The following is a 26932-nucleotide window of genomic DNA, read 5'->3' on the forward strand; positions in this document are numbered from 1 at the left end:
ATACCACAGCCTGCAGGGAAGCACTGAAGCCCAAAAGGAGCAAGACAAGGTAACAAAGCTGGCAACAGCAATTAGAGACGTGATTGCTGAGACGGGGCTGCCAAAGAAATCCAAAGAATTCAGAAGCTCCAGCTCCTGCAGTGGGACCCCCCCCAGCCCAGGTAGGCAAACGCTCAGCAGACAAAAAATCAGCTTTCATGGAGCTGAAGGTCACCCTTGGGCCAGCTGTGGGGGGACAGAGAGCAGCCACCACGATCATCATGGTGCTGGAAATGTCATGTCCAGCCAGAGCATTAGTTTTGCTTTTCCATTGTCTGCTGTGCTGAAGAAAGCTTTGTTGGCAAATGGACTTCATGGGAAGTTTATCTCCCTGCTGCTGACTTTGTGCAAAAAAAAAAAAAAAAGGAAAAGAAAAGAAAAAAAGAAAAAGATAGAAAGCAATAATAAAAAGAATCCAACACAAATTCCCAGGAGGAATCAGGAGGTCAAGTTTAAAAAAAACTAAAATAAAGGAAGGAAGAACAAACTACACCAAACAACCCATCAGCACGAGCTTGACGATGAAGAGAAGCGCTCTGGGCTGAGAAATAATGGTTTGAAGTTTGCATCATTATCAGAGGGACGTGCCCCACATTTACAATGCTCTCTGAAACATATCTGGGCTTGTGCGGCGTAACGGGACAGACGTGGGGGTGGGACAGACCCTCTTTCAGGGCCAGAAGGGCCAAGATGAAGCCTTGCACGAGACATTGCAGCTCATCACCCTGCACACTTCCGAGAGGGACCTCAGAGGGGCTGGGTGAGAATCACTGGTTCATCTTCGTACTGGTTGCTGTGCTCATTAACGAGATCCAGGGGTGTCTGTGCCTTTCCTGTCTAATTGCAAAGGTGAAAGGGCCATCTTACAAAAGGGGGAACTGAGGCACAGAGAGGTCCAGCCTGCCCCAAGTCAGCTTTCTGCACTGGAAGTGATTCCCCTCCACAACCAAAAGCGTTCCCTCTCTCCTGTGCACGTCCTTTGTGCCGGTGCCACTCACTGTTCAGAGGGAGTGCTGCCTTTCCCACGCCTGGATCTTCAGGATTCAGCACATCTCAATCCTGACCCACCATGGGCTCGTTTATTCAGTGCTGGGCTCCCCAGGTGGATTTGCCAACACAGCTCATTCCTGCCCTGTAAGACCTCTGCTATTTCAAACCATGACCGCCTGTGTCTCCCCCTGCTCCCCCAGGTTTCTCTCCCCCATCCTTCCTGCATCTGCTGTCAGCTGTACAGACTGTGTGCTGTACAGCCACGTGGGCAGGTGACACTTTGGCTTGGTCACAAGGTCTCCCCACCAGGGATTGGCAGAGAGAGGAAATCTAGGCTGTCACGTCCAATTACATTTTTCCCTGGGTGACCTTTGTTTCCATAACACAATTTTTATTATTTGACTTTGGAATATTGATTTTCATTTCCTATTTTGATTCCTTTTCGTTTCACTCTTTCCTGCAGGGAGTGACTTTGTTCACCTTCAGCATCTGCTTGCTCTGTAGTGTGAGGCAGGAAGGGTCACTTGTCCATGGAAAATGACCTGGAAGAAAAGCAAGGTTTTAAAGAGCATCTGTGTACGGGCTGGGTTTGTTTCTGATGCTCTGAATTGGGCCCTTTCATCCTGTCCTTCCTGAATATCCCCTGGCTATATGGTAACTTGTCTCCCTCTCCAGGAGATCCTTCAAAGAGGTGGATGGGAACAGGTCTGGGTGTGGAGCTCCTCCTCAGTGCACAGAGGCTGGCCCAGGTCTGTGATGCAGAGTGGCACTAGTTGATGTTCAGCCTATTCTATGGGGATGGGCTTGGGACCAGCTGTGTCTCTGAGAAGATGCCCTCAGAATTTGCAAGTGGACCTTCCCACCATCCCCGTCCTTAGCACAAAGACTTCAGAGCCAGAAGGTAGCAGGGTCAGGACAGGCTCCAGAATCCTTTCTCAAAGCTCCTTTTACTCCTCAGGGACAGCAAAGATGGACCATGATGTGGTGAGCAAAGTCAGCAGCAGAGCTTCAGCCATGCACAGCAAAGGTCTTTATTGAATTACCTGCCATTATCCCAGTAAACCCCAGGAGGATGAGCTATTGATATGAACCTCCTTGTGTGGCGAGGTGAAAGGACAGCCAGACGTCTGACCACTAAGGAAGTGCTGACAGAAACACCCTGGAGTACCAGACAGCTTGTTAGCTTGTATATATTGTTCTGGTGATTCACATGTTTATGTTTTCACAGTGAAATATAGTTCCCGGAAGAGGGAAAAGATTAAACTAGAGACAGAACCTTTATAGCCTTTTCTCCTTCCACCCTCACCTTCCTAATTACTTTAAATGTACAGAGGGTTTGTCAAAAGTTGTTTAATCTCTCTCTCAGTTTTTCTTTTTAATAATCCCGGGGCCTGGAGTTCTTCTCAGCCTTCCTTCTCAGATCCACCTTATACTTCTGTGGCAGTGTGAGACCAACAGATTTTTTTCTTATTTACTTCTTTTCATGAAAGACTAAGAGAAGGACATTGAAAAGCTTCACTTTAAGCTACCACTTTAACAGATATGAAAGTGCAATTTATTTATTTATTGGTTAACCCTTGCTAGTCCCTCTGTCCTGGCAGGGGCGTGTGCTCATGTGGCCAGGTAGTGGCTGAGGATTTGGGCTGAGATTTCCCTTGTTTGATGTTGGTCTCTCATCCCTTCCAGATATTTGTCTGGGGAACAAAAAAAAACCAAAACAAATCAAAGGTCTGTGACCAAGCAGGGAAGAGACCAGGGTGTTTTAAGGTTGGGATGTTGCAATAGGACAAAGAGTAATGGTTTCAAACTGAAAGTGGGTCAATTTAGATTACATAGAAAGAAGGAATTGTTTACAATGAGGGTGGTGGGGCTCTGGCACAGGTTGTCCAGGAAAAAAAAAGTTGTGGATGCCCCATTCCTGGAAGTGTTCAAAACCAGGTTGGACGGGGCTCTGGGCAACCTGGTCTAGTGGAAAGTGTCCCTGCTCGTTTCAGGGGGGTTGGAACGAGATGACCTTTAAAGGTCCCTTCCAACCCAAACCATTCTATGAATCTATCACTCCTTGTCCCACCTCAGACAGAGTGGACCCACTTGCTGCCCGGCCGGGATCTCTCTGCTCCTGCTCCCCCTTTTTGGTGCTCGGATGCTCAGAGGTCAGTGTGTGCCTTTGGGGAGCATCCTCGTGGCTGCTCCCTCGGGATAACCACTGCCGGGATTTTCTCCTCTCACCGGAGGCTTCGCTTGGCTCAGGCTTGCGACGGGCATGGGGGGGTCAGCGACGGCCCCCCCAGCCCCATGTGCCGGCATATGCTGCCCTCTAGAGTCAGCACCCAAATTCTGCTTTTTTAAAAAAAAGCTGGTAGAAAGCAAGTCCTGTCCATCATGTGTCAGAATAGGAGAATCAGTGAAAATTTCCCCCGGGGCTCGGCCGTGAGACCCCCCGAGGGGACCAGCCCTATGGCCACGGGAGATGCACAGGGGGAACCCACATTTGCCCCGTCTGCCCAGACCACCAGCTCTCCAAATAACAACTTCTCTCTCACTCCAGCACACGGAGCTCCAGGGTCTGTCACACAGCTGGGACCAGCCAGGTACCATCAACTACTGCTCCGAAAAACCCTGAACACCGACCCTTCCTCAAGGAGGAGAAAGTGAAGCTGAGCCCGAATCGGTGTCTCCCATCTGCCCTTTTTCGCTCATATGAACTTTGGTGCCCATAGCACTGTATATTTTTCCAGATGACTGACACAGAAGCTCTGTCCCTTTCTCCATCGCTCCTCTGAGCCTCTGACCCAGAGTGTGTCCCCCATGATCACGCTGTTCTATTCTCCTCCCTGAACAGCTCCTCTCCTCCCCCATATACTGGCATCTCACTCCTATTCTTTCCACCCCCGAAGACATCAGAGGGTTTACAGCCATTAAGAGGAGGTGAGAACCTTGTCCTTTTGCTTCAGTGGTTTCCACCAATTTTTTTTTAACTCTTCCCAGGGGCAAAACTTTCCACCCCACAAGCTGAGCTGAGGTGATGGCAGGGGCACATCGGGTCACTGTGGCGTGTTTGTCACTTGGGGATCTTCTGCACGTTGAATAAGGTCTTTCAGGGAGCTCGTTGTTAACCAAATTGCCACCACCCTGACCAGTGATGTTATCACGTCCAGAAGGCATCCAGAAGGTAGTTGGCTAAACTGTACATAATCCTGGTTACTCTCTGCTTCTGAAACCCACTCGGACAACTGTGTTTGGGGGTGAACGGCCATCATCTCCCGGCAATTCTGCGGAGATAGACCCAGCATGACCCTAGCCCTGATCCCACAAACTGGAGGAGAGCAGGAGAGCAGCGCTGGGGCGGGAGCAGCTCGGGATTTGGGAAGGGCACTAGAGGGCAGGAGAGCTCTTCTCTAACTGCGCATCTCAATAGTCGTGTTAGTATTCCTTTCACAATTTCCCCTGTTCGGTGGGTCAGTTGTAAAGTTCAGTGACTCACTGCGGGAAATGACCCTGTGGGGCTGCGGTTTATGTCTGCCCAGCACCGGTGGGCAAGGCTGAGGCAGAATCCACTGGAGGGGTTTGCAGGTAGAGACCAACCACCTGGAGTGCTGCTGGCAGCTTTCCTGCCAGGGAGTTTCTCCCAGCGAAGAAACATTTGGGGAAGGAGGCTCCGGCTGTTGCCCCCACACGCACCTGGCATGCCTCTTGCTGCAAGGTGATGTTTAGCACTGTGATCTCATCTGACAGCAAAACAGGTACCCAACATATTATTCTCTCCTTCCTGATGTAGCATCTGCACCTGGAAAACTGGCTCTTTGTAGGATGTTTCCTGTACCTCTTGAAGGTAACCAGCTGCCGTCATTCCCTTTCCTCTATCCCCAGCTCGCAACAAGAACCATCCCCACGGGATCTCAAACTGCTCTGTAACAGCCCAAGAAGTCACATCTCTCTTCACAGCTCTCCTTCTGCTCTCCTGGCCATGGCTCTGTCCATAACAACACATTTTTCCCCAGCTGACTCCATGGAATATTTAGAAGCATCAGGTTTTCCCGGCGTTGTGAGTTACATCTTAATGCAGAAAGCACCAGAGAAACTCCAGCATCCCCCGGAAGGCAACACACCCCGGGCACAACGGGGCTTTTTATATCAGAGCCTGTGAAAAGACCTTCCGACTTAGTAGCTGTTCTGTTCATATCTCACATTATTGCACACACGCTCCCTCTTCCTTGCCCAAGTCTGAAAAACGGAGGGTGTAAGAATAGCAGCTTCTTACTTCATCTGTCTGCTTCCTGTGTGTACTGGCGGTCGGGTCTGCTCTCATTAGCATCACCCTCGGCAGCTCCTCCTTACTATCGCTCACTAATACGGGTGAGTCAGCACAGCTCAGCGTGGCTACGACAGCCACCATTTACATCTGTGTGAGCGAGGGAAGAGCCTGCACCTAAATCTTCTTCTGTTAGATTTATTAAGAAAGCGTTCTCAGGATTCTCCATGAGCCTCTCAACAACAAAAAAAAAATTAATGAGAGAAAAATGCATAGTCTGCCTCTTAGACATTTCCTCCTCTAGCTTGTGCCCAGCCCCGGGCGTGTGAGAGGTTTAAACAGCCTGATGAAGTCACTTTAAAAGTTGTGTATAAAGCTGACAAAAATAGCAACCTCGTGAATGATTTATTTCATAAGAGAAGTAAACAGCCTCTGACAGCTCACCAGGCTTCAGGGATTTATTGGGCTGCAGCACAGGGTGCTACCTGCAAGTCACGGCACTGCTGTGAAATTTGTCCCTAATTAAGTTGTAGGAATGAGTTGATTTTCAAATAGGACCGTAATTCTTTTATTGTTGCCTAGGGCCATCCCGACTGGCTCTGCTGTTGCTTTCCTCTGGAGTGAAGTTGCTTGTCCCCAGGGAGCTGCCACTGCTCCCTGGGCTCAAATTATAGCAACTGTGTTAGTCAGGGTGGCAAACACAGAGCTGAGGGTGTCAGGCAGCCAGGAATGGGAGTGCAAGCACAGTGTTTGTCTGTGCTTTGGCAACCCAGGTTCACATTGACCACAGTTGCTCTGAGTGTGGATTTGGGCTGTCTAGAGAAAGTGTGAGAATGCTCTGTATCATCAGCACCAGTGTCCAGCTGGACTCAAAAAACGTGTCAGGTTTGGCCAATGCCACCTTTGCTCCCTTTTCATAGAATGATTAAGGTTGGAAAAGACCTCCAAGATTATCGAGTCCAATCTTTGACCAAGTACCGCTGTGCCCACTAAAACCATAGTGGCCACGTGCTACATCTACTCATTTTTTGAACACTTCCAGGGATGGTGACTCCACTCTCCTGGGAAGCCCTGTTCCAATGCTTATCCACTCTTTCCACGAAGAAATTTTTCCTAATATCCAACCTGAACCTCCTCTGGCATAACTTGAGGCTGTTTTTCCTTGTCCTGTTGCCTGGGAGAAGAGGCTGACCCCTACCTTGTCACAACCTCCTTTCAGACAGTTGTAGAGAGTTAATTGTAGTTGATTAATTGTAATTTTGTTGTTCATTGCTCCAAGAGAAAGATTCTGCAATGGCAGCAAATTCAGAAAAATACATTTCCTGTGAGGCCTTAGGAGGTTCTGAGGGGCCAGGAGCATTGGCAGGACATCCCCAGGCAGAACAGAATGGGGGTCCCTACTCCTCCCAATCCCATACCCAGAGGGTTGTGTTTTGGGGGGAGAACTGATCCAGATGCCCAGGGGTGTCCCCCATCCCCTGGGTGTTGCCTTGGGGTGCAGAGCTGAGGTCACAGCAGCCCCGTGGTGCTGAGTCTCCCCCACAGTGCTGGGGGCTCCAAAGCCCTGCTCCTGCCTGGACCCTGCAACCTGTCCAGTTCTGGGCTCCTCAGGACAAGAGGGACACGAGCTCCTGGAGCAGGTCCAGTGGAAGGCAATGGGGATGACTGGGGGACTGGAGCATCTCATATGAGGAAAGGCTGAGAGAGCTGGGGCCATTCAGCTTCAAGAAGAGGCAATTGAGAGATGACCTCATTAATGTGTATAAATATCTAAAGAGCGGTGCCAAGAAGATGGAGCCAGGCTCTGCTTCGTGATGCCAACCATTAGGACATGAAGCAACGGGCAGAAACTGATTTAGGAAGGATATTGAGGGGCTGGAGCAGGTCCAAAGGGCAACAAGGCTGGTGAAGGGACTGGAGTACACACAAGTCCTGTGAGGAGTGGCTGAGGGAGCTGGGGTTGTTCAGCCTGGAGATGAGGAGGCTCAGAGGAGACCTCATCACCTTCTGCAATTCCCTGGATGGAGGTTGTAGCCAGGTGTTGATCTGTTCTCCCAGGCAACCAGCAATAGGACAAGAGGGCATGGTCTTAAACTGTGCCAGGGAGGTTTAGATTGGACATTAGGAAGAAGTTCTTCACAGAGAGAGTGATTTAGCACTAGAATGGGTTGTCCAGGGAGGTGGTGGAATCACCGTCCCTGGAGGTATTTAAGAAGAGACTGGATGTGGCATCAGTGCCATGGTTTAGTAGACAACATGGTGTTGGGTCAAAGGTTGGACTCGATGATTTCAGAGGTCTTTTCCATCATAGCTGATCCTGTGATTCTGTGTTAGGTCAAAGGTTGGGTTCGATGATCTCAGAGGCCTTTCCAGCCTAGCTGATTCAGTCATTCTGTGATGCTCAGGAAGTTCCGCCCGAACATAGGGAAAAACTTCTTCACCGCGCACAGGAACAGGTTGCTAAGAGACCGTGCGGCGCCTCCTCGCCGGAGATACCCCAGACCCGCCCGGACGCCCCCCTGCCCCACGTTCTCCGCGCGCGACCCTGCCCCAGCAGGGAATTAGGGTCGCGGTTCGGTGCCTGCCCTGCTCACCCCATCCCGGGATTCCGGGGCTCCGGGATGCGCGCCCGGCCGGCGCGGCCCGCCCTGCAGTGTGCGCGGTGCCCGCGGGGCGGCGGTGCCGGGCGGTGCGGGGCGGTGCGTGCGCGGCGGGAGCCCCGGGCCGCCCCTTCCCGTCGCGGCCCCCGGGAGCGGCGGGGGGCGGGGGCGGGCGCTGCTAGCACCGCGGCCGCCGCGGAGCCGCTCCCGCACCGCGCCCGGCAGCCGCGGGAGCCCGGCAAAGCCCCTGCTCGGCCGGCCCCCGAGCGCCGCCGGGCCCGAGCGCCGAGCGCCGGCTCCGACATGTCTGGCAAGATCGAGAAAGCAGGTGAGCGGCCGGGGAGGCCCCCGCGGGGACGGAGCGGAGCCGGGGGGGGACCGGCCGGGGGGCGGCCGCGCTCGCCCGCCGAGCTGCCGGAGCTGCCGGAGCTGCCGGAGTTGCCGGAGCTGCCGGAGGTTTGGGGCTGCCGGAGGTTGCCGCGGGCCTGGCGCGGCCCGGCGGGGCTGGGGGGAGCCGGGCAGGGGCCCCCATCCCGGCGGGGCTCCCCCCGGGGCTCTGTCAGCGCGGGCGGGGAGCGCGGCCCGGAACGCGGCCGGGCCCGGGAAGCCGCGGGGGATGCTCAGCCCGTCCCCCTGCGGGGCTGGTCCTGCGCTGCCCGGGTCAGGCTTTGTGTCTTCTCCGCGTTTTCCTCCCCCCCCCCATCTTTCCTATTTGTTTCTCATTTTTTCCTAATTCTTTTATTTTAATTTTTACGTTCCTGCACCCCTTCCGTCCTCCCCGTGCAGCCGAGCATCAGTGCAGCCGGGCGCTGCAGCGCTTTTGGGGCCTACACGCAATGATTAATTTCAACTTCTTCCAACTTTCCTCCTCTGGTGTTTGTGAAAAGACGAGTCTGTAGGCAAATGTCAGCTGGGACTTGCTCATTTTTTCCCTCTTCCTTGCTAAGCTCTCCCCTCTGCTTGGGGTGCTCATGAGAGCCAGGGGAGGCTGCTGAGATTCCTCCTGCTCTCACAAGGAAACGCTCAAGCACGGATCATATTGTCTCTCTGTGCTTCTGGAGTCGTGCCTGGTTCTCAGTTGTCACTTTAGATGGTTGAATGCCCATGTTTTTCTCCGTAGTGGGAGTAGTACGTTTAAGAAGATTCAATTAGCGTTGTGCAAATCAAGCAGCGAAGTTACGTAGTTTAATTATGTTGCATTTAATTAGCAGAGAAAAATCAATGCTGTTTTGTATTTTTATTGTAAGGAATAGCTAGGCAGCTTCCTTCTGGGGAAGGCAGGGCAGCAGCCCGAGTCGGGATGCAGGGAGCTCAGTGTTCAGGCTTTCCAGGACAGCAGCCACGGACGTAGGAAAGATTCCTGTTTCCGAGGAGTGGAGTCGGTAGCAGCGCGTTCTGGTTTCGATCATTCCAGCCGGGTTTGCTCTGGCTCCTGCGCTGCACCGTGTGTGAGTGTGTTCTCCAGTGATGCGGGTTCCTGAGCAGCCTCGGGGGATGAGCAGGCTGGCTCCCTGGCAGCCGCCTTCTCCCTGGAGAACATAGGCATGTTTCCAGCTCTTCGCGCTGAGTTACTGTCTAACAAGTGTGCATCGCGTCACGGGACAAATGTTACTCCAGAAATATCTCAGGTTAATCTGATGCACGATCCTTTACATTGTATCGCGATGTAGCGCTTTGCTCTGGCTGCGGATTTTTGCTCTGGATTTCTGGCTGTTCTTTCCCGTGCTTTTCCATGCTTCCCTGCCTCCTCTCATCCCTTACTCCACTGAGTAAGGAAGGTGTTAGCAGAGTATACAGACCTGGGGGCAGCCCAGGAGTAATTGCCACTTGTTTATGCTGGAGGTGAATTTGGCTTGGGATTTAGTAACTGTAGACAGTAATTACAGACGTATAAATAAGTGATCACGTTTTGTTTACTCGTGCGCAGTAAATAACCCTGTGAGAATAGTAAATACAACTGCACACTGGTGAGGCAGCGTGGAGAGTTCAAGCGCGGGAGGATGACTCTGTAGACACACACAAACGCAGAGTGGTTCCATAAACAGTGGAACAGAAAGGCCAAAAGACACGGTATAAATATAAATACCCTGTAAAATGCCATGTAATACTAGTAAAATACCGTATAAAAATCATCCGCTGCTCAGCTTAGAGACCAGACACGCTGAGCTCCCACTGAAAAACTCCAGGATCGTGCAGGATCCGTCCCCAGGTCGGTGCTGTGAGCGTACAGCTGGGAGATGCAGTGGGTGCAACCTCGATGTGGAGGCATTTGTTCTAGTGGGTGTCTGTCGTGGTGATGATTTGCTGAACAAGAGAAACTGTAAATCTGGGAGTCTGTCCTCTTTCAACTGCTTGTACTTTCATTTCTTTAAAAAGGGATATTAAAAAGAAAAAAAAAATCCAGTCCAAATATAAACGGGAGGAGAAGAGGCGAGGAGGGAGGGCTGGGAGCCAGCTGTTCCAGTCCAGGAGCGTCCCCATCCCCATCCCTGTTTCTGAGTGTTTGAACTCCTGATTGACACAAACAGTTTGTTAACAGCGTCACCGAATAAACACAGGCTGGAATACCACAGTAATTCTGGGATACTGTTTGTCAAAATGTGTACAGTAGCAGAACAAAGGATAGGGAGTCATGGAACAAATGCTGTGAGGTCTAAGGTCTGTGTGTTTGTGCACATTTGAATTTGTTTTTCTTATGGGAGCAGAAATTCATGCATAATGCCTTATGTTGTAAATAAAATAGGCTCCTGCCTGACCACAAGCCATTGTGACAAACTTTGGAATGGGCTTGGCTTTGGTTTGACTCATGTGTCCATCTAGAAAGGCTGCTGGGAAAAATATATTATCCTTTACAGGGTTAGACCCCCAGAAATCTTGCATCCATCTGCTCCCTGGGTCCTTAACTGAAACACCTTGTTGGCACTCAATAAAAGACAATAATAAATGATTAGAGATAGCAGCTACCATCCTGTCCATGAAGAAAGAGCAGACAAGGCTCCCTCTGGAGCCTCTCAGTGCTGCTGTTTAATCAACAGAAGGGTCACTGTAGAGCAATTCAGAGCTCTGCTTTGGAGTGAAGGGCAGCCATCTGGTAACGTAGAATAAGATGGTATATTTTGATTTAACAAGTGTTAGAGCCCCTGTTTTGTTAGGTTCCAGCCAGGAGACTTCCAAATACTTTTCCAAAGCAGAACCCTCATTGACCTGAAGAGAAGGAATGGCTGTTGGCTTTTCTGCACTCTAGAACTGTGACTTTTTGCCTTCACTTTCAGGAAATATTTGCTCTCACCCTTATGATGTGAAATCCAAAATAGGGATGCCAAGAAAGAGCGGAGAAGGTCACAGATTCTACTTGGGTTTCCTGTTACCATGGCAATGCATGAATTCCTGTATTTATTTACCTGATGGATTACATGCTCCAGGGAATTGAACTATTCTGCATCGTTCAGGGAGAATAAGGGAGCAGTTAGACAACATCAGGTCTGAACCTAAAGCTCTTGGTGAAGCAGGTCCCTTCAAGAATGCCCTTTATTAAAACCAAAGAACATATGGGTACCATACTTTGAAGGCTTACTCTACTTGGGGGTTTCAGTCTTAATCTTGTAATTTCTTGCAGGGTTTTCATATCCCTTGTGAACTTGTTTTTCCAACAGCTGTCTGCTAAAGGTTGTTTAAAATAACTGTTTTGAGTCTTAGCTACCTGGAGTGCAGGCAGTCATCTCTATTCTGCTCAGGGTTCAACTGGATGTATTTATTCCCAGTAGGCCAAAAATGCTGTTGGCTTCACCTTTTACTTATAAGCACTTGCCTGATAAGCAAATTCACCTCAAATTCTCATCCTTTAGTATTGGTGGGATAAACATCTAGGGCTAATCCCAGGAGAACTCTGTTCTTAAGGAAAATGGCAAAAATAGCAGACACAATTCAGGAGGTCAGATTATTCCCATCTCTATAGGAACTTAATGCTTATCCAGAGTCCTCCAGGCCAGTTTATGTGATTCTGAATTGTGCATCTGCAAATGTTTTTGTATTAATGTGAAGTTTCCTGGGGATCTTGTTTTTGTGGAGGATATATTTTGAACTGTCATCACCTCTTGGATCATTCTATGGAAATTAGCCTGCATAGTTTTTACACCTGTACAGTTTTCTGCAGTTTCTCTTTGTCTGTCATGCTTAGGTGAGTTACTAGGCAGAACTCTGTTGTGCATTCACCACTGTACCGTGTTTCTCAGTGTAAGTGAGGGCTTTCAGGTGAAAAGTTTTGCAGTTAACTGGTTTAAGTGCTGCTCTACTGGTGGCTTTCAAACCAAGTTAAAAAATATTAAATTTCTTGTTTTATACTCTGAGAATTAAAGACTCACCTCACAACCTTAAAGATAATTCATTTCCAAATCTTCCTTACTTGGGCTTTTAGCACCTACTGTTTCCTACTATACGTTGCTCCCAAAGTGACATCCCACGTGTGTTTTATTGTAACTTGTTTAAACAGCATCAGCAATTCAGTCTGGTTTTGTGGAGGGGCAAAATACAGGTGCAAGAACATCACTGCTTAGTGTGTTTTTCTACAAAATGGCACAAAGAGAATTTGCCATCTTTTGAAAGCCATCATAGGCTTGACAGGTGTTGTGTTGCTTCAGGACTGGCGTGTTCCAAAATGCAGCCTGCGGGATAACTGCTGCAGGATTGGGATGGTCAGGGCAGTTGTAAGAGGGAAGTGGGCAAGGACTGGAGAAAAAAAAAAAAAGACAGCTGAAGGCTACTGGAATGTGAAGCAGCTGGGATGTGCCTTAGTCAGTGAAAAAGCAGAAACTGGAAACAATTGCAAAATTTATTTTCAGTGCAAGCAATCGTTTTCCTTGAACCGCAATGACTAAATATATCTCTTGGTGTGATTTTTATGTGGTGGTAACTCTTACTGGCTCTTGCTAACCTCCTGGTGAGCAGAGAGGAGTGGAAGTTCACTATCAGTCAAGACTGTAACACAAACATCTCTCATTTAGATCTGTTGATTCACTTACAGCAAACATTTCCTACTTGTAAGGGATCCATGGGCTGCCAGTATGGCTTTGCTTGCTGCAATGTCTTGCCTGAGTGGAAGAAACCAGGTGGTTTGTTTCTAGGGAAAAGAGTCAATCTGTAACTCCTTTTCCAGGTTTCCTTGGGGTTTTGTTCATATTTCTGGAAGTTTTGAATTGCAGTTGATACTTCAGCTGATTCTAGTGACTCTACTGTAGGAGCAGATAGACTCTGATACTGTGTATAAAATGATGATGTATATAAAAAATATACATTAAGACCTTCTTTCTTCCAAAGTCAAAAGCCTGTGGGTAGAATTGGTGAAATGAGCTTTGCTGTTGACTTTCAAATCCTTTGGAAGGAGAGCATTTAGTTCAGAATCTTACAGCATCTGAACTGCAAATGGAGGAACATGAAGAGTTAATTTTCTAGACTTCATTTTAGAGAAGCTAGAGAGATGTTATGCCTGTCTTGGCAGAGGCATTTATGGCTAATCAGAGTTAATTCAATCACTCAGTCATTATGTGTATTACAGGTACTTCTCATTTGGGCTGGTGGGAGGTGAAAGCTGCAATTGTTTGTTACTGTAGCACCGAATTTGGAAGGTCCTTGTGCCTCAGCAGAGGTAAAATGATAGAGAGCATCTCCTGTCTTTGTGCCAGATAAAACTCCAGAAACTATGTCATATATTAAAAATAACAAATTGCATGTCAGAACTACAGGTAAGGTGATTTAATAGCCTCCTTCCTCTCTCCCCCTCCTCACCACACCCATCTTTTGCATAGTTTGGATACATGTAGTAGATATAACTTGTTCCATTTTCCAAGGCATGTCATCCCAACATTTTTCTGCTGAAACTAGAGGTTTGGGGTCCTTTGCTAGTTTGCAAAGCTGTTGACCTCTGTATAATGTTGCTTATTATGAAAGAAATCCTTCCAGCCTGTGTTCTGCCTGTGGAGACTTTATGTCATCTGGAAAAAAATCCTGTGCATGGCGAGGGGTCCTCCAGCTTCTCAGATTTGTGACAGAATAAGCTTTTCTCTCTGAAAACAATGGAAAACTTATTGTACTGCAAGTGCCTGAATATTTGGGAAATTCCACTTTGGTGTTACATCCTTTTTACTTATCACCATTAGCAAACTATGGGATTCAGCCAGTGTCATGGAAGCAGTATGGAAGGAATATTAAAATAACATAGCTATTGCAAGGATATTGGCTTTGTTATTTGTCAGTTTTACCTAAATAACTAAAGTTTGGCTTGCATAATCTACAGCTGAGAGGTGTTATAGAACACAATGGGATGAGGGGATGGTAATGGGGAATGGTGTGTTGTTCTTGGGGCTTTAGGAGAGATTAGAGGAAAAGGGAGAGCAGGTTGAAGGAAAACTAGATTTATTCACCTTTGCGAGTTTGAATTTGCGGCCCCAGAACTTCAAGATGTACAAACTCCTCAACGTATAAAAAGGGTACCAGAGAAGGAAAAAGGGACATCGCAAATGCAGATGTTGATGGAATGGCTGGAAAGAGCAGGAAAGAAGAGAGAGGCTGCCCAGCCCACTGGGGAGAGAAGAGGAGGGAGCGGTGGGTGAGTTGCGTGCGAGGAGAGCGGGGAGGAGAAGACAAGACGGATGACAAGGGGGGAAATCGGGCAAGGACGACGTTCCCGGCGGCTTTCACGGGAGCCCGTTCCAAGGCGAAGAGACAGAAGATGAATTTCAGCAATCCGGAAAAGCTGCAGGAATCCTGCAGGTTGGGACGTGCTGCCAGAGGAATGCTCTGCACTTCTGCTGCTCACGTTACTGCAGCCTGACAAATTACAACTCTATTCCCCGACCCGCAGCATCCACTCTTAAAAATACACCTCTGATCTCTTCTTATGGTGTGTGACAATGGCACTGACAGTGCAAACAGTTTCATCTCCGAGAGGGAAATGATGTCCCCTCGTGCTCTGTGAAGCAGCCTGAGAAAGCTGATGGATCAGATTATTGATCTACTTTTATTTGGGTTGCATGTTTCAGTGAAGGCTCTTCAGCTTTCAGATAGTCTCTTCATGTTAAATCTGTTTGCTGTTTTAGTTGCTACTGTAGCTCACCTTGTCTGGAGTTTGTAGGATAATGTTTTCCTGTTGAGAGCAAGGGAGAAGGGAATAGAAACAAGTACAAGGAAAAGAGGGTCTGTATCAGAATGTTCACTTGGTGTTTGGGAGAATTGGTCCCCCTACACTTGCTTTCTATTTGATCATATTTATGAAAGCAATCTAAAATATTTGAGAATTGACAAGAGCTGTATTCTAAACCCTGGCTAGCATTTTGATTTCAGGTTCCTTTATTTATTTTTTTTTTTTTTTTTTTTTGATTCCCATTTTCTCCCACTTTGAAGGTCAGTTGAGCAGAGGTGGCACTGAAGAAGAGATTCCTTAATTATGGGGCTGAGGGTCTTTGAATTAAGCAAAAGCATGTTTTGCATTATCTTACTTTACTGGGTGATGGTCTCTGCTGCTTTGGGTAGAGCTTTTTTGGTGCCATGAAAATACTGTGCATTTTGGGGTGTAACTTAACATCTTGGTGTGGCCATCAGTGCCTCCGAGGAAACCCTAATTCATTATTCTGCTGAGGGAGAAAGGTTAAAGCTTGCTTGCACTCCCATGCTCTCGTTCTTTCTCTCTGAAGGCTTCATGGGGGGATGCCCTTTGTTGAGTACTTAACACATTCACTGAACCAGTCCCATTTATATTCTGAGCAAGATCTTTAATTTCATCCCTGACGTGTAAAAAAAGTCTTGGGTTTTTGAGGGGTGGGGGGGAAGAGAGAATTTTCTTTTTTAGGCTTTCTGAAGAGAAAGGAAAAATTCAGTAGAGGCTAAAATTAAAGAATAATTACTCATGGCTGGGAAAATTGGACTAAACAGATACTGCAGTTGGTTGGTTGATTAAACTTTGATAGAATTTTACTAAGAGACTGAACATGTAGTTCTGTATCTGTTCAACTGTAGTTTGCAGGGAGTCTTTAATAATTAAAATGGGAATGTGTTCCCAGTGTACAGCAGGCATTGTTTTATCCCTTCCCTTTTGATGGGCTCGTGTCTGTGCTGCCCAGGAGGTGGTAAAACAGCCTCAGGAATTAATTCCATATTTAGAAAGTTTTCCTTTGCAAACCAAGAGTCACATAATCAAGGGTAATCAATAGTTCAGTTTTCACCCAGGGTAATCAATAGTTTAGTTTTGGTTGTGTAGTGCATTCCAATCAATTCTGGAGAGCAGCACTCCATGAATCCATCTGATGGTGGGCTTTAGTTAACAGGACAATACTGTTTGAAACATGGCTTTCCTTGGGTGTTACATTTATCCTTTCAGTTGTGCTCTAACTATAACAACTTAACTTTGTCAATTTGAGTATGGAGAGTTAAAGTGTGGGTGGTTCCCATCTCCTTTTTGCTTTACAATGTAGCCTTGCACGTCACTGTCGGGAGTGATTGTGTGCTGCAACTTTCATATGCAAGAAAATTAAGTATCTCTGTTTGGTTATATTTTATCCATTTAATCTTTTTTTTTTTTTTTTTAAGTGTACCTATTCTGCTTTTCTTGTTAAAAGAAGCTTTAAACTGAATTATATACAAGAACAGTAAGTTTGAGGAACTAGGGAGGTCTGCCAGCAGGTTAAGTTAGAGCTCATCTCTGAATTTACAGGGATTTACAGAAAGCATGGAGCATGGGTTTATGCAGGAGGTAGTTTGTCTGTATAAATAGCCTTGCAAAGGTCACACGAAATCAGATGTTAAGGCTGATGCCAGATTTTTGACAGAGTATGGTAGGAGCAGTGTAGGGATTGAGTTTAACTTTTACTGCTTGGAATTAGTTCTTCAGGGCTATTGTGTGGGAAAAATTTTCAGTACCCAGAAACATTGTGCATCTGATAGTCACATGACTTTAAAAACCCCTTAGTCTTGTATCTTTATGAGCAATATCTGGAGCATAACTGACAGAAACTGAGGTGGGGAGTGTCTCTGTTTTAAGCTTAGTTTTTGTGGTTCTTTTCTGTGCGTGGCTGTTTGCTCTTTGTCACTGGGAACAGTGGCACTTTTGTCCCCTGCTCTGTCCATCTGCCCTGTTGTAGTTTACAGGAGAGACACTTCAGAACATTGTAGAACCACCCTGTTAAAATGATCTAGTGAATTTAAGGAATGGTATGTAAAGTACATTGTTTGCCATGAGCTGGTGCTCTCAACTATGGCCAATTTTGTGAGATTCAGGTATACAATATCCCTTTAAAGAAGAACCACTGAGTTCTTGGTGTGTAACTTGGTGCATCTCAGAGGTGAGCTTGTTCCTTGTCTGTATTTCTCTTATTTAGTCAGTAGCATCCTTTGGTAAGGCAGTAGTGATAGCTCATCCATCTGTTATAACTCTTGGACTTGTTTACCAATTTCAGTCAAACTTTGCAGAGGAATGGATATTAAAATATATTTAAATTTCTGCACATTTTCTGAAGAAGACTGAGGAAATCAGAGGGGTTGCAAACAGTGCCTTCATTTGTGCTAAAGGGAAAATGTAGCTATCCCATACTCTGTTTGGGAAAGATGACTTGAATCCTTTGGTAAAAAGCAACTGTGTGTATCTTCTGTGGACAGTTCAGAGGAGCCAATCAGGGACAGTGAAGGGTGGGTTTCTGTTAAAAGCCTGATAAAAATGGCAGGGCAAACAAACACTTAAAAACCAGGCCAGGGGAGAATTTGGTTCTTGTTACTGCCTGTGCCTATTTCCAGGTAGCCTTTAAACAAAGATGGTTTTGTTCCTGTCTGTCTCAGGTGAGAGCACTTGTATAAATTCCTTAAATACGCATTGGCAGCTCTTACTCTTAGATTTTATCCTGAATTCATTATCCTGGTTCATTAGGCCTCAAATGTGAGGTGTACCTTTCACTGTAACACTTCTAGGGCTCCCTGGAGACATCAGGTGTAGCACAAGTGATACACAGGAGAACTTCCCTGAGCTTCCATTTGGCTGGAAGCCTGGCAAGTGCCAAGGTCCAAGGGATTCAAACCCTTGTTTTGATATTGGTGTAACCCATACAAAAAATTCCCCTACCAAGTCTGATTTTGAAATCATTACCAGCCTGCGTGAGCTGTTGACTTGGCTGTTAATGTTGATTCTTGATCCAAGTCTGGCATCCAAGGTTGATAAGTCCTGCAAAACACCACTCAGCCATTTTACCAGACCAGTGCTGTGGCTTGTCCTATGAGAAAGTTCAGATTTTTGGCTGAAAGAGTGGTCAGGTATTAGAATTAGCTGCCCAGGGAGGTGGTGGAGTCTCTGTCTCTGAAAGTGTTCAGGAGGAGTCTGCATGTGGCTCCTGGGAACATGGTTTAGGGGTGATTATGTTGGGTTGACTGTTGGACCAGATGATCTTGAAGGTCTCTTTCAGCCTTGATGATTCTGTGATTCTGAGAGCTAACAGGCTGTGAGTTTTGTTTTTACTGTTATATTGTTTTTATCATTTAATTCTTCTCACATGAGATAATTCACATCTAAAAGCTTTGGCAACACAGTATACTAAGTTTCAAATATTATCATAATGGAAAAAGATCATGCTAGAAATATTAGTACTCAGTTGTATACATTTAATGAAATTGTTATTCAAAGCTTTTATATCCAAAACAGTAACAGTGGTTTGTGTTGATGTTGCACACTATGATCTTAACTTTTGGGATGATAACAAAGCACAAAATCTGGCTCCTCCTGCAATCCTGTGCCCTTGAAGGAGTCACTTAGTTAAATTCCTTAATATTTTTGCAGCTGTGGTTGTGGTTTATTAACTGATGCTGCCTTGAAGAACAGGCTGTGTCTGCAGCAAAGTTTTCATTACTCATCTGTCAATACTTACAGAGTAAAACAAATGGGTCTGGGTAGGGATTTCTGCTCTTCAGTGTAAAGGATTTCTTTTCCTCCATCCCTGCCATTTTACCCAAGGAGAGAGTAGGGAATACTTTTGATACAGTGCATGTTGTACTGTATTGGATAGAAAGGTCTGGCCTCTTTTGTCTGTCGGGATTATTTTAAGCTATGATGTTTAGATAATATTAAATGAACTAGAGGGAATTAAAAACATCTCTCTTTCCCAAAATATTCTCATTTGTACAGCTGTAAAATGCCCTTTGTCCTGATTCATACCAGCTGAAGAATCTCCAGAATTTCTCTTTTGCAATTGGTAAAATATGATTTTTGGCCATTTCAACAATTTGTTTGCCAGGAGAAATCCAGGTGAGTTGGGTTTGGTTTTGTTTTAATATAGACCTCAAATTTGAAAATTAGATAAACCAAACTATTATGTTGCTCTGTTTACTGATGCAAACTGCAGGTTTTGCAGTATTTTGCCTTGGCCTCTGGGTGAAATGCAGGAGGCAGCTTTTCTGCCTGGATTTTTTGGAGGGCTTTTTTGCATGATAATTGCAAATGAAGGGCACATCTTAATTCTGAAGGCCCTACAGAACAGGGATGTCTGCTCTGGGAGATGGAGATGCACATGAATTTCATGCTGGTACATGGCATGGGTGAGTGAATGGAAGGAACTGGAGGAACTGCTGTCACGGGTTGAGCACTGGGTATGAAATGCTTTGCTGTCACAGGGCAGAGCTGCAGCAAAAGGATGAACTATAATAAGTCAGGGAGAAGCATTTGCAGAATGCAGGGATCTGACTCACTTGACCACATGGTTCTCTTGAGTTTCACACTTGACTGTGACAAATACAGAATAGCAGCCGGGCTAGTGAGCAAGTGTGCTGGGGAGCCAAAGGTCTGTGCTGACCTCTGTTATTCTGGGGGAAACACTGGAGTCCTTGCCTCCTTTTCCTGTTGTACAGTCTGGTTTTGCTTACTTTTTATCCTGCTTCAGAAGATCCTGGTGGTGCAAAACCTCAGGCAGCAGTTCCCTGTATGAAGTTGTAAAGAACTAAGGCCCATTCCAAGTCAAAGTGACTCATAACATGAAGCCTTGTTTTGTGCCTCTCTACCTTGGCACACGATGTGTTGGCTGGTAAATTGGTGCCAGTTTCCTTAGCACATGGAGATGCCATCATATGTATTTTGAATTCTGCCCTTTGGGAGATGTTCTGAAAGTGGAAGGAACCAAAACCTCTGCCAAACTGAGCTCTCGACCAGCTGCAAGCGTGAGGACCTGGTTTGGAGATAAAAACTGATTAGTGGATAATTCCCCTGGAATGAATAATCTCAGCCTTAAAAGATGAGTTGCAGATGGTTTTGGATGAGAGAGGGGTCAGGTTTAAAATGTCATTCTTTCAGTAACCTGAATCTGCTGACCTTAGCTGACACTGCAGAGATCGTTTCAGCCAAGTAAGAACGAAAGGAGAGGCTCACCCGTGGTGTGCAGCCAGTGCTTCCTGCCTTGGTCTGACCCCGAGCCCCCAGTGTCATATTTATGTAGTGGTTTGAAAGGTCTTCCACTCCCCAAGGTCAAGGAAAGCTTCCCAAATACCAAGGAGAGCCGTAGTAAACTCCCTCAGTGAGAAGGATTAGTATCTGTCATGACTTGAAGTATTTTCCCATTGGTTTTGCCTCTGCTGATCTTTCACCTCACAGGTAACACTACGTGTGTGTTTGCCTGTCTTTGACTGGAAATCCTGCAGAAAACAAACCTGAAAGCTAAAACGAGGTTAAGGACTATATTAGCAAGCTATGTCAATAAAGACCATCATTTTGTGTTGCTGTGCAGCTTTTCAAATCACTCCAGCGAGACTCTCCTTACAAATGCTTTTGTGTTTTATCTGTTGACTCATCCATCTCAACGCTCACAGTAACATTTCAGTGCTGTCTTATAAAGCCTGTGATTGAAACAAGGCTGTTCTCGGGCTGGTTCATCAACAGATGCAATTAATACAATGATGTTTGTTTTGACACCCTGTCTCACTGGCAGCATTGTAAGCAGCATTGCTGTGCTTCGCTGTGGTTGAGGACTTAGTGTGCAGGCAGATCACTCAATATTTGTATTCAGCTTAAAGTCAACACTGAAAGAGTTTCAGACCTCTCCTTGGCTGGCAAACAGGCTCACTGGCACTACAAGTGATGTTAACAAAAGGGCAAATCATAATCTGCAGCACTTCTAATTTATTTACAGTTTTATAAAATTTCACTCTGCTAGAGAGCACCAGAAGTACAAAAGGAAAGCTCAGAGGGATTTTCTTCTCGTGCAAGTCTGGGAAGGTGGTGAAGGAAATACGATTTGAGCTCAGATATTTATTCTTTTAGTAGAACAATGTCAGTCCCAGACCAGTGCTTCTCAGATGTGTTCTACCCTGGGAACTTGTGTAAAATGTCTTCCTTTTCAGCTTTTTCATTTTTAGCTGTATAGAGGGTGTAACCATTGTTTAAGGGAGTGTCTGTGGCATGGAGCCAGTTGATATCTAAACCCTATCATGAATTGTTTTAAAGAGAGTATGATTTTCTGTACTGAGATATATTGATGACTTTTTTTTCAGGGCAGGAAATACCTGCTGACTCCAGCAGTTGCCAGAGCAGCTGTTCATTATGAGTAAGCCATAGGAAAAATCTTGTGAAAGCCTTGATATCAATAGGAAGCAGCGCGGGCTCAAATGATCAGTACCAAAGTCTAGTTAAGCTGTATCAAGAACTGCTTTCATATTTTCACTTGGTCAGAATTTTATATTGGGGAAAAAAATTCCTGGTTCTTAGGGTATCAAAGTCTGTAGGATAGTTTACAGAGAGGTATTTAACTTCAGGCTAGCTAATATTTGTAAAGTCTTGTCTGGACACTCCCCAAACCCTTGCTCCAGGGTACAAATTTAATTGATTTATTCCATATTGAGTTCATGAAGCAGTTTCTGCTTCTGTGAGTAGGCATCTCCTCTGGATCCATGGGTTTGAACATTCCCAGGCATTATAGCACCCCTGTCACTCAGACTTGGTTAGGTTAAGTCACTCAGACTTACCAGGACCTGTGTTAGGCAGGGCACACACTGGAAATGCAGTCAACTCCCTGTTCTGAGCTGCCTAATGAGCAAGTTGGGACCTTTTTTTTTTTCTATCTATCTCTGGTTTTAATCACAGAGCTGAATTCTGGGGAGATTATATGTAGAATTCCATCGCTTTCCACCAAAAAGTTTGCTTTGAATTTAATGGACGTTTCAGTGAATTTCTGTAGTTTACACTTTCTGGAAAACTAAATTATTATTTTGGCCCAAACCCCTCTGATCAGTGCCAGCTGAGCAGCAGGGGAGGCCCTGGGCTCCCGTGGGCTCATCCAGGGTATGTATGGGAGGCTGTAGCAGCACTGCTGACCTTTGGCTCACGGAAAAAACAATGAGCAAGGAGTACTGTGCTCCAGATGTGAACCTGTCTGGAAGCAGGATGCAGAGATAAGCTGCTGATGGGGAAAACTCATTCCCCTATGACTGCTGTGTTATACGAGTGAACCCAGTGTCATAGCTCAGCTTCTGAGGTACTTCCAGCCCAAGTTCAGTTACTTCCCCAGTTCTGCATTTCAGCTCTGGGCTTGAACTGCTTTTTCTTTTGTGTTGTTCCTTGTTGTCTCTGATACCAGGATATGATTTCTTCTTTGTCACCTCTCACTGCCCTTTGTTTCTCTTAGTTTGCAGGTTTTTTGGATGTGTACACTCATGTTGCTTGTAGAGCATCCTGCCTGTGTCACAAGGTTTTGATTCAGCAGAGTTGTCCTGGAGATGAAAGGGATGTGCCAGCAAGTAGTGGAATGTATGTCACAGCAAAGGAACATCCACACACATCTTGCATAAGCAGTAGAGCTTCTCTTGCTGCTCAGTGTGGTCCTGGGGTCGTGGCTCATGAGGGTGGTGGCAATAGGAAATATGAGATGTTCTGGCTTATTTTGAGAACAAGATTCCATTTCCCTTGATGCAATAATTTCGTGAATCAAAAAAGGAGGATGTGTGATGCTTAGTGGTCATCTAGAGCTTTACATTTTTGGAGCATTGTGCAAACATTTCTTCTGTACTTCTGACTTCATGATGGGTGGTGGTGGAAGGTGCTGCTTGTAGTGAGGTGAGAACAGCGAGTACAACTTCTGCCCTCCTTTCATTCCCTGGTATGGTTTAACTTGGTACTTTGGTCAGATGATCTCTGCTTCTCCCTAAGCTTCTGTGGGCTTTTCAGTGATTGCTGGAGCCGTGAACCCTGTGAGTGGGTTGCTAGTTCATGTTTTTAAGGATGTCATTAGGTAGTGAGAGTGGAAGTAGTGCTGCGTAGCGGTGACACCTCTCCCTGTGGGAAGATGCAGGTAATGTTGTGTGCACAGACCATGCCACCTAGAGGAGCAGAGTGGGCTGGCAAGGCTGCAGCCATGGTTGGCTGGCAAAATTTCAGTGTCTGTGCAAAAATGGCAGTGTTGAGACCTTCTCCCAGCAGTGCCCTTTGTGGCCTTGCCTCCGAGTCGTTCACCAAGTCCAGCTTAAGAAGGTCCATTCACAGGTAACTCTCCATCAGCTCATCTCAACAAACATTTCTCAACCTTTGACATGAGGCTGCTGTTCATGATTTAGCCTCCTGGTTATGTTGATCCTAATCTTTCCCAGAGGCTCAACAACCTGAAATTAAGTTGTGGATCTCACCTCATATTCTCTGGAAATTAGGGTGAGGAATCTAGTACAAGGTATGATTTGATGGGATAACGCTCTCCAGGCTCTGTGCTTTTTTTGGCTTGTATGTTGCAATTTCTTTTGTGGGAGACTATTAAATTTCCCAGAAGATTATCCTAATTTCCAGAGTCTCGAAGTCTGAATTGTAATTAAGCACTTAATTTGATGAGGGTTTTTAGATGTCTTGCTAGTCTACTGGCAGCTTGGGGAAATGCTTCCATCTTCAGCCCAGCTTCCCTTGCTTAGGTTCAAGCTCAGAAAGCTGGGATATATTTAGAACTGGCAGAACTGCCAGCCAGGCCTCAGAAAATTGCTCCAAATCTCTGCTTTCTGAATAAGTTGAAGCCAAATTCAAAAGAAGTGTGGCTTTTCTGAAGAAGTTGAAGTTAGGGTGATGACAATTTGTCACCAACAAATGGGCAGTGGGGAATTTTAATAATACATTTTATTGCTTCCAATTGCATTGAGTTCCCCATTGCCACAAATGACAGTAATCAGGGCATCCAACAGGGAAGCAATTACTTTATTTCTTGATCATCCAGACAGTCAGGGAGTTGTGAGATAAGCAAATGGTTTGACCAAAGGGCATCACCGCTTTGGGACAGATTTCTTTTTGACCCACATTAGTGTAATATGTGGTGCAATAAGGTCATGACCAATAGCTTGGTCTCCTAGGATTTAATACACAAATAATAATGACTGAGTGGAGTTTTTTTTATTTTTGTGCTGTTTGAGGTTAGAGCTTCTAGTTGCCTCTGGTTAAGTTTGTATCTTCTGCTGAAGTTTCTCTCTGCTGTTCAAGTAAAACATCTTTTTTCCCCGCTCTCTCATGTTTATGCTTAAAACTTCAGCAACAATATTTGGAGACTGTATTCTTCTGTGCCTTTGAGTTGACCCTCATGTATTTTCATCAAGACATTAGGATGGCCATCCCATTTCCTTCTATTCTCCGTTTAAATTTTTCTGTTACGGGAATACTAAAAAAAAAATATAAAAAATTTTTTAAAAAAATTGAATTGCAATTAGTCACATGTTAAAACAACCAGACTAAAGCCAGCAGGAAGAGCATCCTCTCAGTGTCAGTGTCCTGCCTGTAGCAGGGGGTTGGAATGACGTGATCTTTAAGGTCCCTTCCAACCCAAACCATTCCATGGTTCTGTGCCCACATTGGCTGTGGATGGATCTCTTGGCTGCCCCCCTGTCTCTGTCCTTAACACATCCCCCTTTTTGCTGATAACTTTCTGGCCTCCAGGCTACTGACAGCTGTTGTCCACTTGCTGCTAATTAAGAAAGCAGCATGAGCGATGGGAATGTGGATTGGAGAGACTGAACCCCCCTCTGCAGCAAAGCGTTTCAACCTGATTAAAAAGAGTCTGACTGACGACCCAGCGGCCTCTTTTTTCCTCCTGTCTGGAGCCTCTCTGCAGTAGCCTGTTTGCCCTCAGAACTCCCATGTTAGGTGCTGTGCCTCTGTATTTTTTAGATCCTGTAACAATAACCAGTGTCAGAACGGATTTGCCTGTTGAAAAGATGGGCACGTGTGAAATTTGAGCCCCTCTATAAAGCCGCGTCTTTCAGCATGCAAAGCGTTGTGTACATCTGTGCTCTTACCCAGAAAAATTCGAAAGCAGATCGTATTTTTTTAAATAAAGCGACACATGCTGTGTTGAAAATTTAGAACTAGCTGTAAGAATCGGGATGGTTATGAATTAACAGCGCTTAAGTGGATGGACTGATGGTTTCAAAGATTTTCCTTCTTTAAGTATTTTTCTTTGTTTGCTTCGTGTCCTTGTTTTGGTTTTCCTTGTTTTGCATCAGGTCCCAGTGGGTGACCTTTTGTGTGACTCGGTAACGCTGTCATTTTTATGATCCAGCAAGAGAATGGGCTTCAACTCTGAAATTCCCTTTCTGGCCTGTGCTTCTGTGGAGGTAAAATGATAGACTGAGGTTAATATAATACAAGGTTGTTGGGTTAATACACAACCAGAAGGTGTGAATTCAAGTAAGAGTGGTGGTAATTTGGCAGGAGAAGCCTCCTCCTGTACCACTGATGCTTTTACCCTGGAGGTGATTGGTTTTTGGTGTTTTTCAGAACTTCTCATTAAAAGCACTATGTGTATATATAGGAGTAAAATGTTTATTAAATTAAATAAAAAAATCACTGCCAGACTTGGCTTCTTAGGTGTATGAAAATCCTTTAACAAACCATGTCTACCATTACAACCAAGTGTAATTGAACAGTAAGAACATGTCTGAGGAGAGGAGGGCATACTTTTGACAGTGTTTATTGGTGTTCATCTTGGTGACTTTCTGAAAGAAGCCTTGGAGCATTTGACTTCAGCTTTTTGTAATGAAGAAGTGTTCTATGTTTGTTTGAAGTTGAACAAGAGCTGCTTTTCCGGTGTTATCATATATACATTTAAACACTTATAATATTAAAATGGTAGGAAATACAAAGCATGGTGTGCTCCTGATGAGCTGAACTAGGCAGACTCTTTGGGACCTGGGTGGTTCAGGGTGTGAAAGTGCTGTAATCTCCTTGGGCAACTTTTTGTTTTCACATGAAGAGAGCAGATGCTGAAACGGTGCAAATAGAAGAGAAATCCTATCACTGGATTGGCCCTGAATCCCCAAGCTGTAGTTTGTAAACACAGTGATTTATGGATATTATAGATGAAAACAGGGTTTCTCTTTTTTTCCTCCAAGTAAAATATTACTTCCACGTAGATCATCTTATTATTGGACTCTGGTTTGGCTAGTAATTTTACAAAATAAACCTAGTAGACTTAATGTTAGAAAAATAGTGGGTTGATTTCTCTACTACTGAGGATTTATGGAGGCTCCAAATCCCCGTCTGTCTTGCTGTGGGAGGTAATTAAGAATATGAGGGAGCGGTTTCTTGGTTTGAAATGTTGAAAGTGACTGTAAGTATTTGTACTGTTAAGTCTGGGAGCTTGTTGGGGATGGTGAGATTGGTTATGCTGGGTCATTTGCTGGGAAGATTGGTCATTTCTTTCACAGTAACCTGCTTATTGCTTGGACAGCTTTGCCCAAACTGTTTATTATGTGCTGCCTGTGACTGGCAGCCTGTTTCAAGCCCATTATGGGAATATTATGTGGCTTCAGGATCACAGTCCATTTGTCCTATAAAGACACTCATAGAGACATTGAGTTGAGCTGTTGTCATCCAGGTAACTCCTCTGCCAATACTGACATGTTTTTGCATCTGCTCTGCATTTTCGTGTGACTGAAGTGTCCTTTGATTCCCCACCTCTTTCCCATTTGTGCCATGAATTTCTGGCTGTGTAAAATGAAAAGCCATCACACAGTCATTTTGGAGGCACAGAGATGGCAGTTTTGACATTAAGGGGGCAAAAAAAAAAACCATTCTGCATAT

General features: G+C 45.6%; 1 protein-coding gene across 1 annotated transcript in view; it reads left to right on the top strand.

Annotated features, from left to right (window-relative positions):
• Positions 1-8146: 8146 nt before the first annotated feature.
• RAPGEF1 (Rap guanine nucleotide exchange factor 1) overlaps positions 8147-26932 on the top strand; it is an 83084-nt gene continuing 64298 nt past the window's right edge. The window contains exon 1 of the mRNA XM_018074298.2: positions 8147-8209. Within this exon, the coding sequence (XP_017929787.1) occupies positions 8185-8209 (25 nt within the window). The 5' untranslated portion in view covers positions 8147-8184. The remainder of the gene's footprint in view (positions 8210-26932) is intronic.

This window comes from Manacus vitellinus, unplaced genomic scaffold, assembly GCF_001715985.3.
Source record: "Manacus vitellinus isolate BGI_N305 unplaced genomic scaffold, ASM171598v3 scaffold_27_pilon, whole genome shotgun sequence".
Taxonomy (NCBI): Eukaryota; Metazoa; Chordata; class Aves; order Passeriformes; family Pipridae; genus Manacus; species Manacus vitellinus.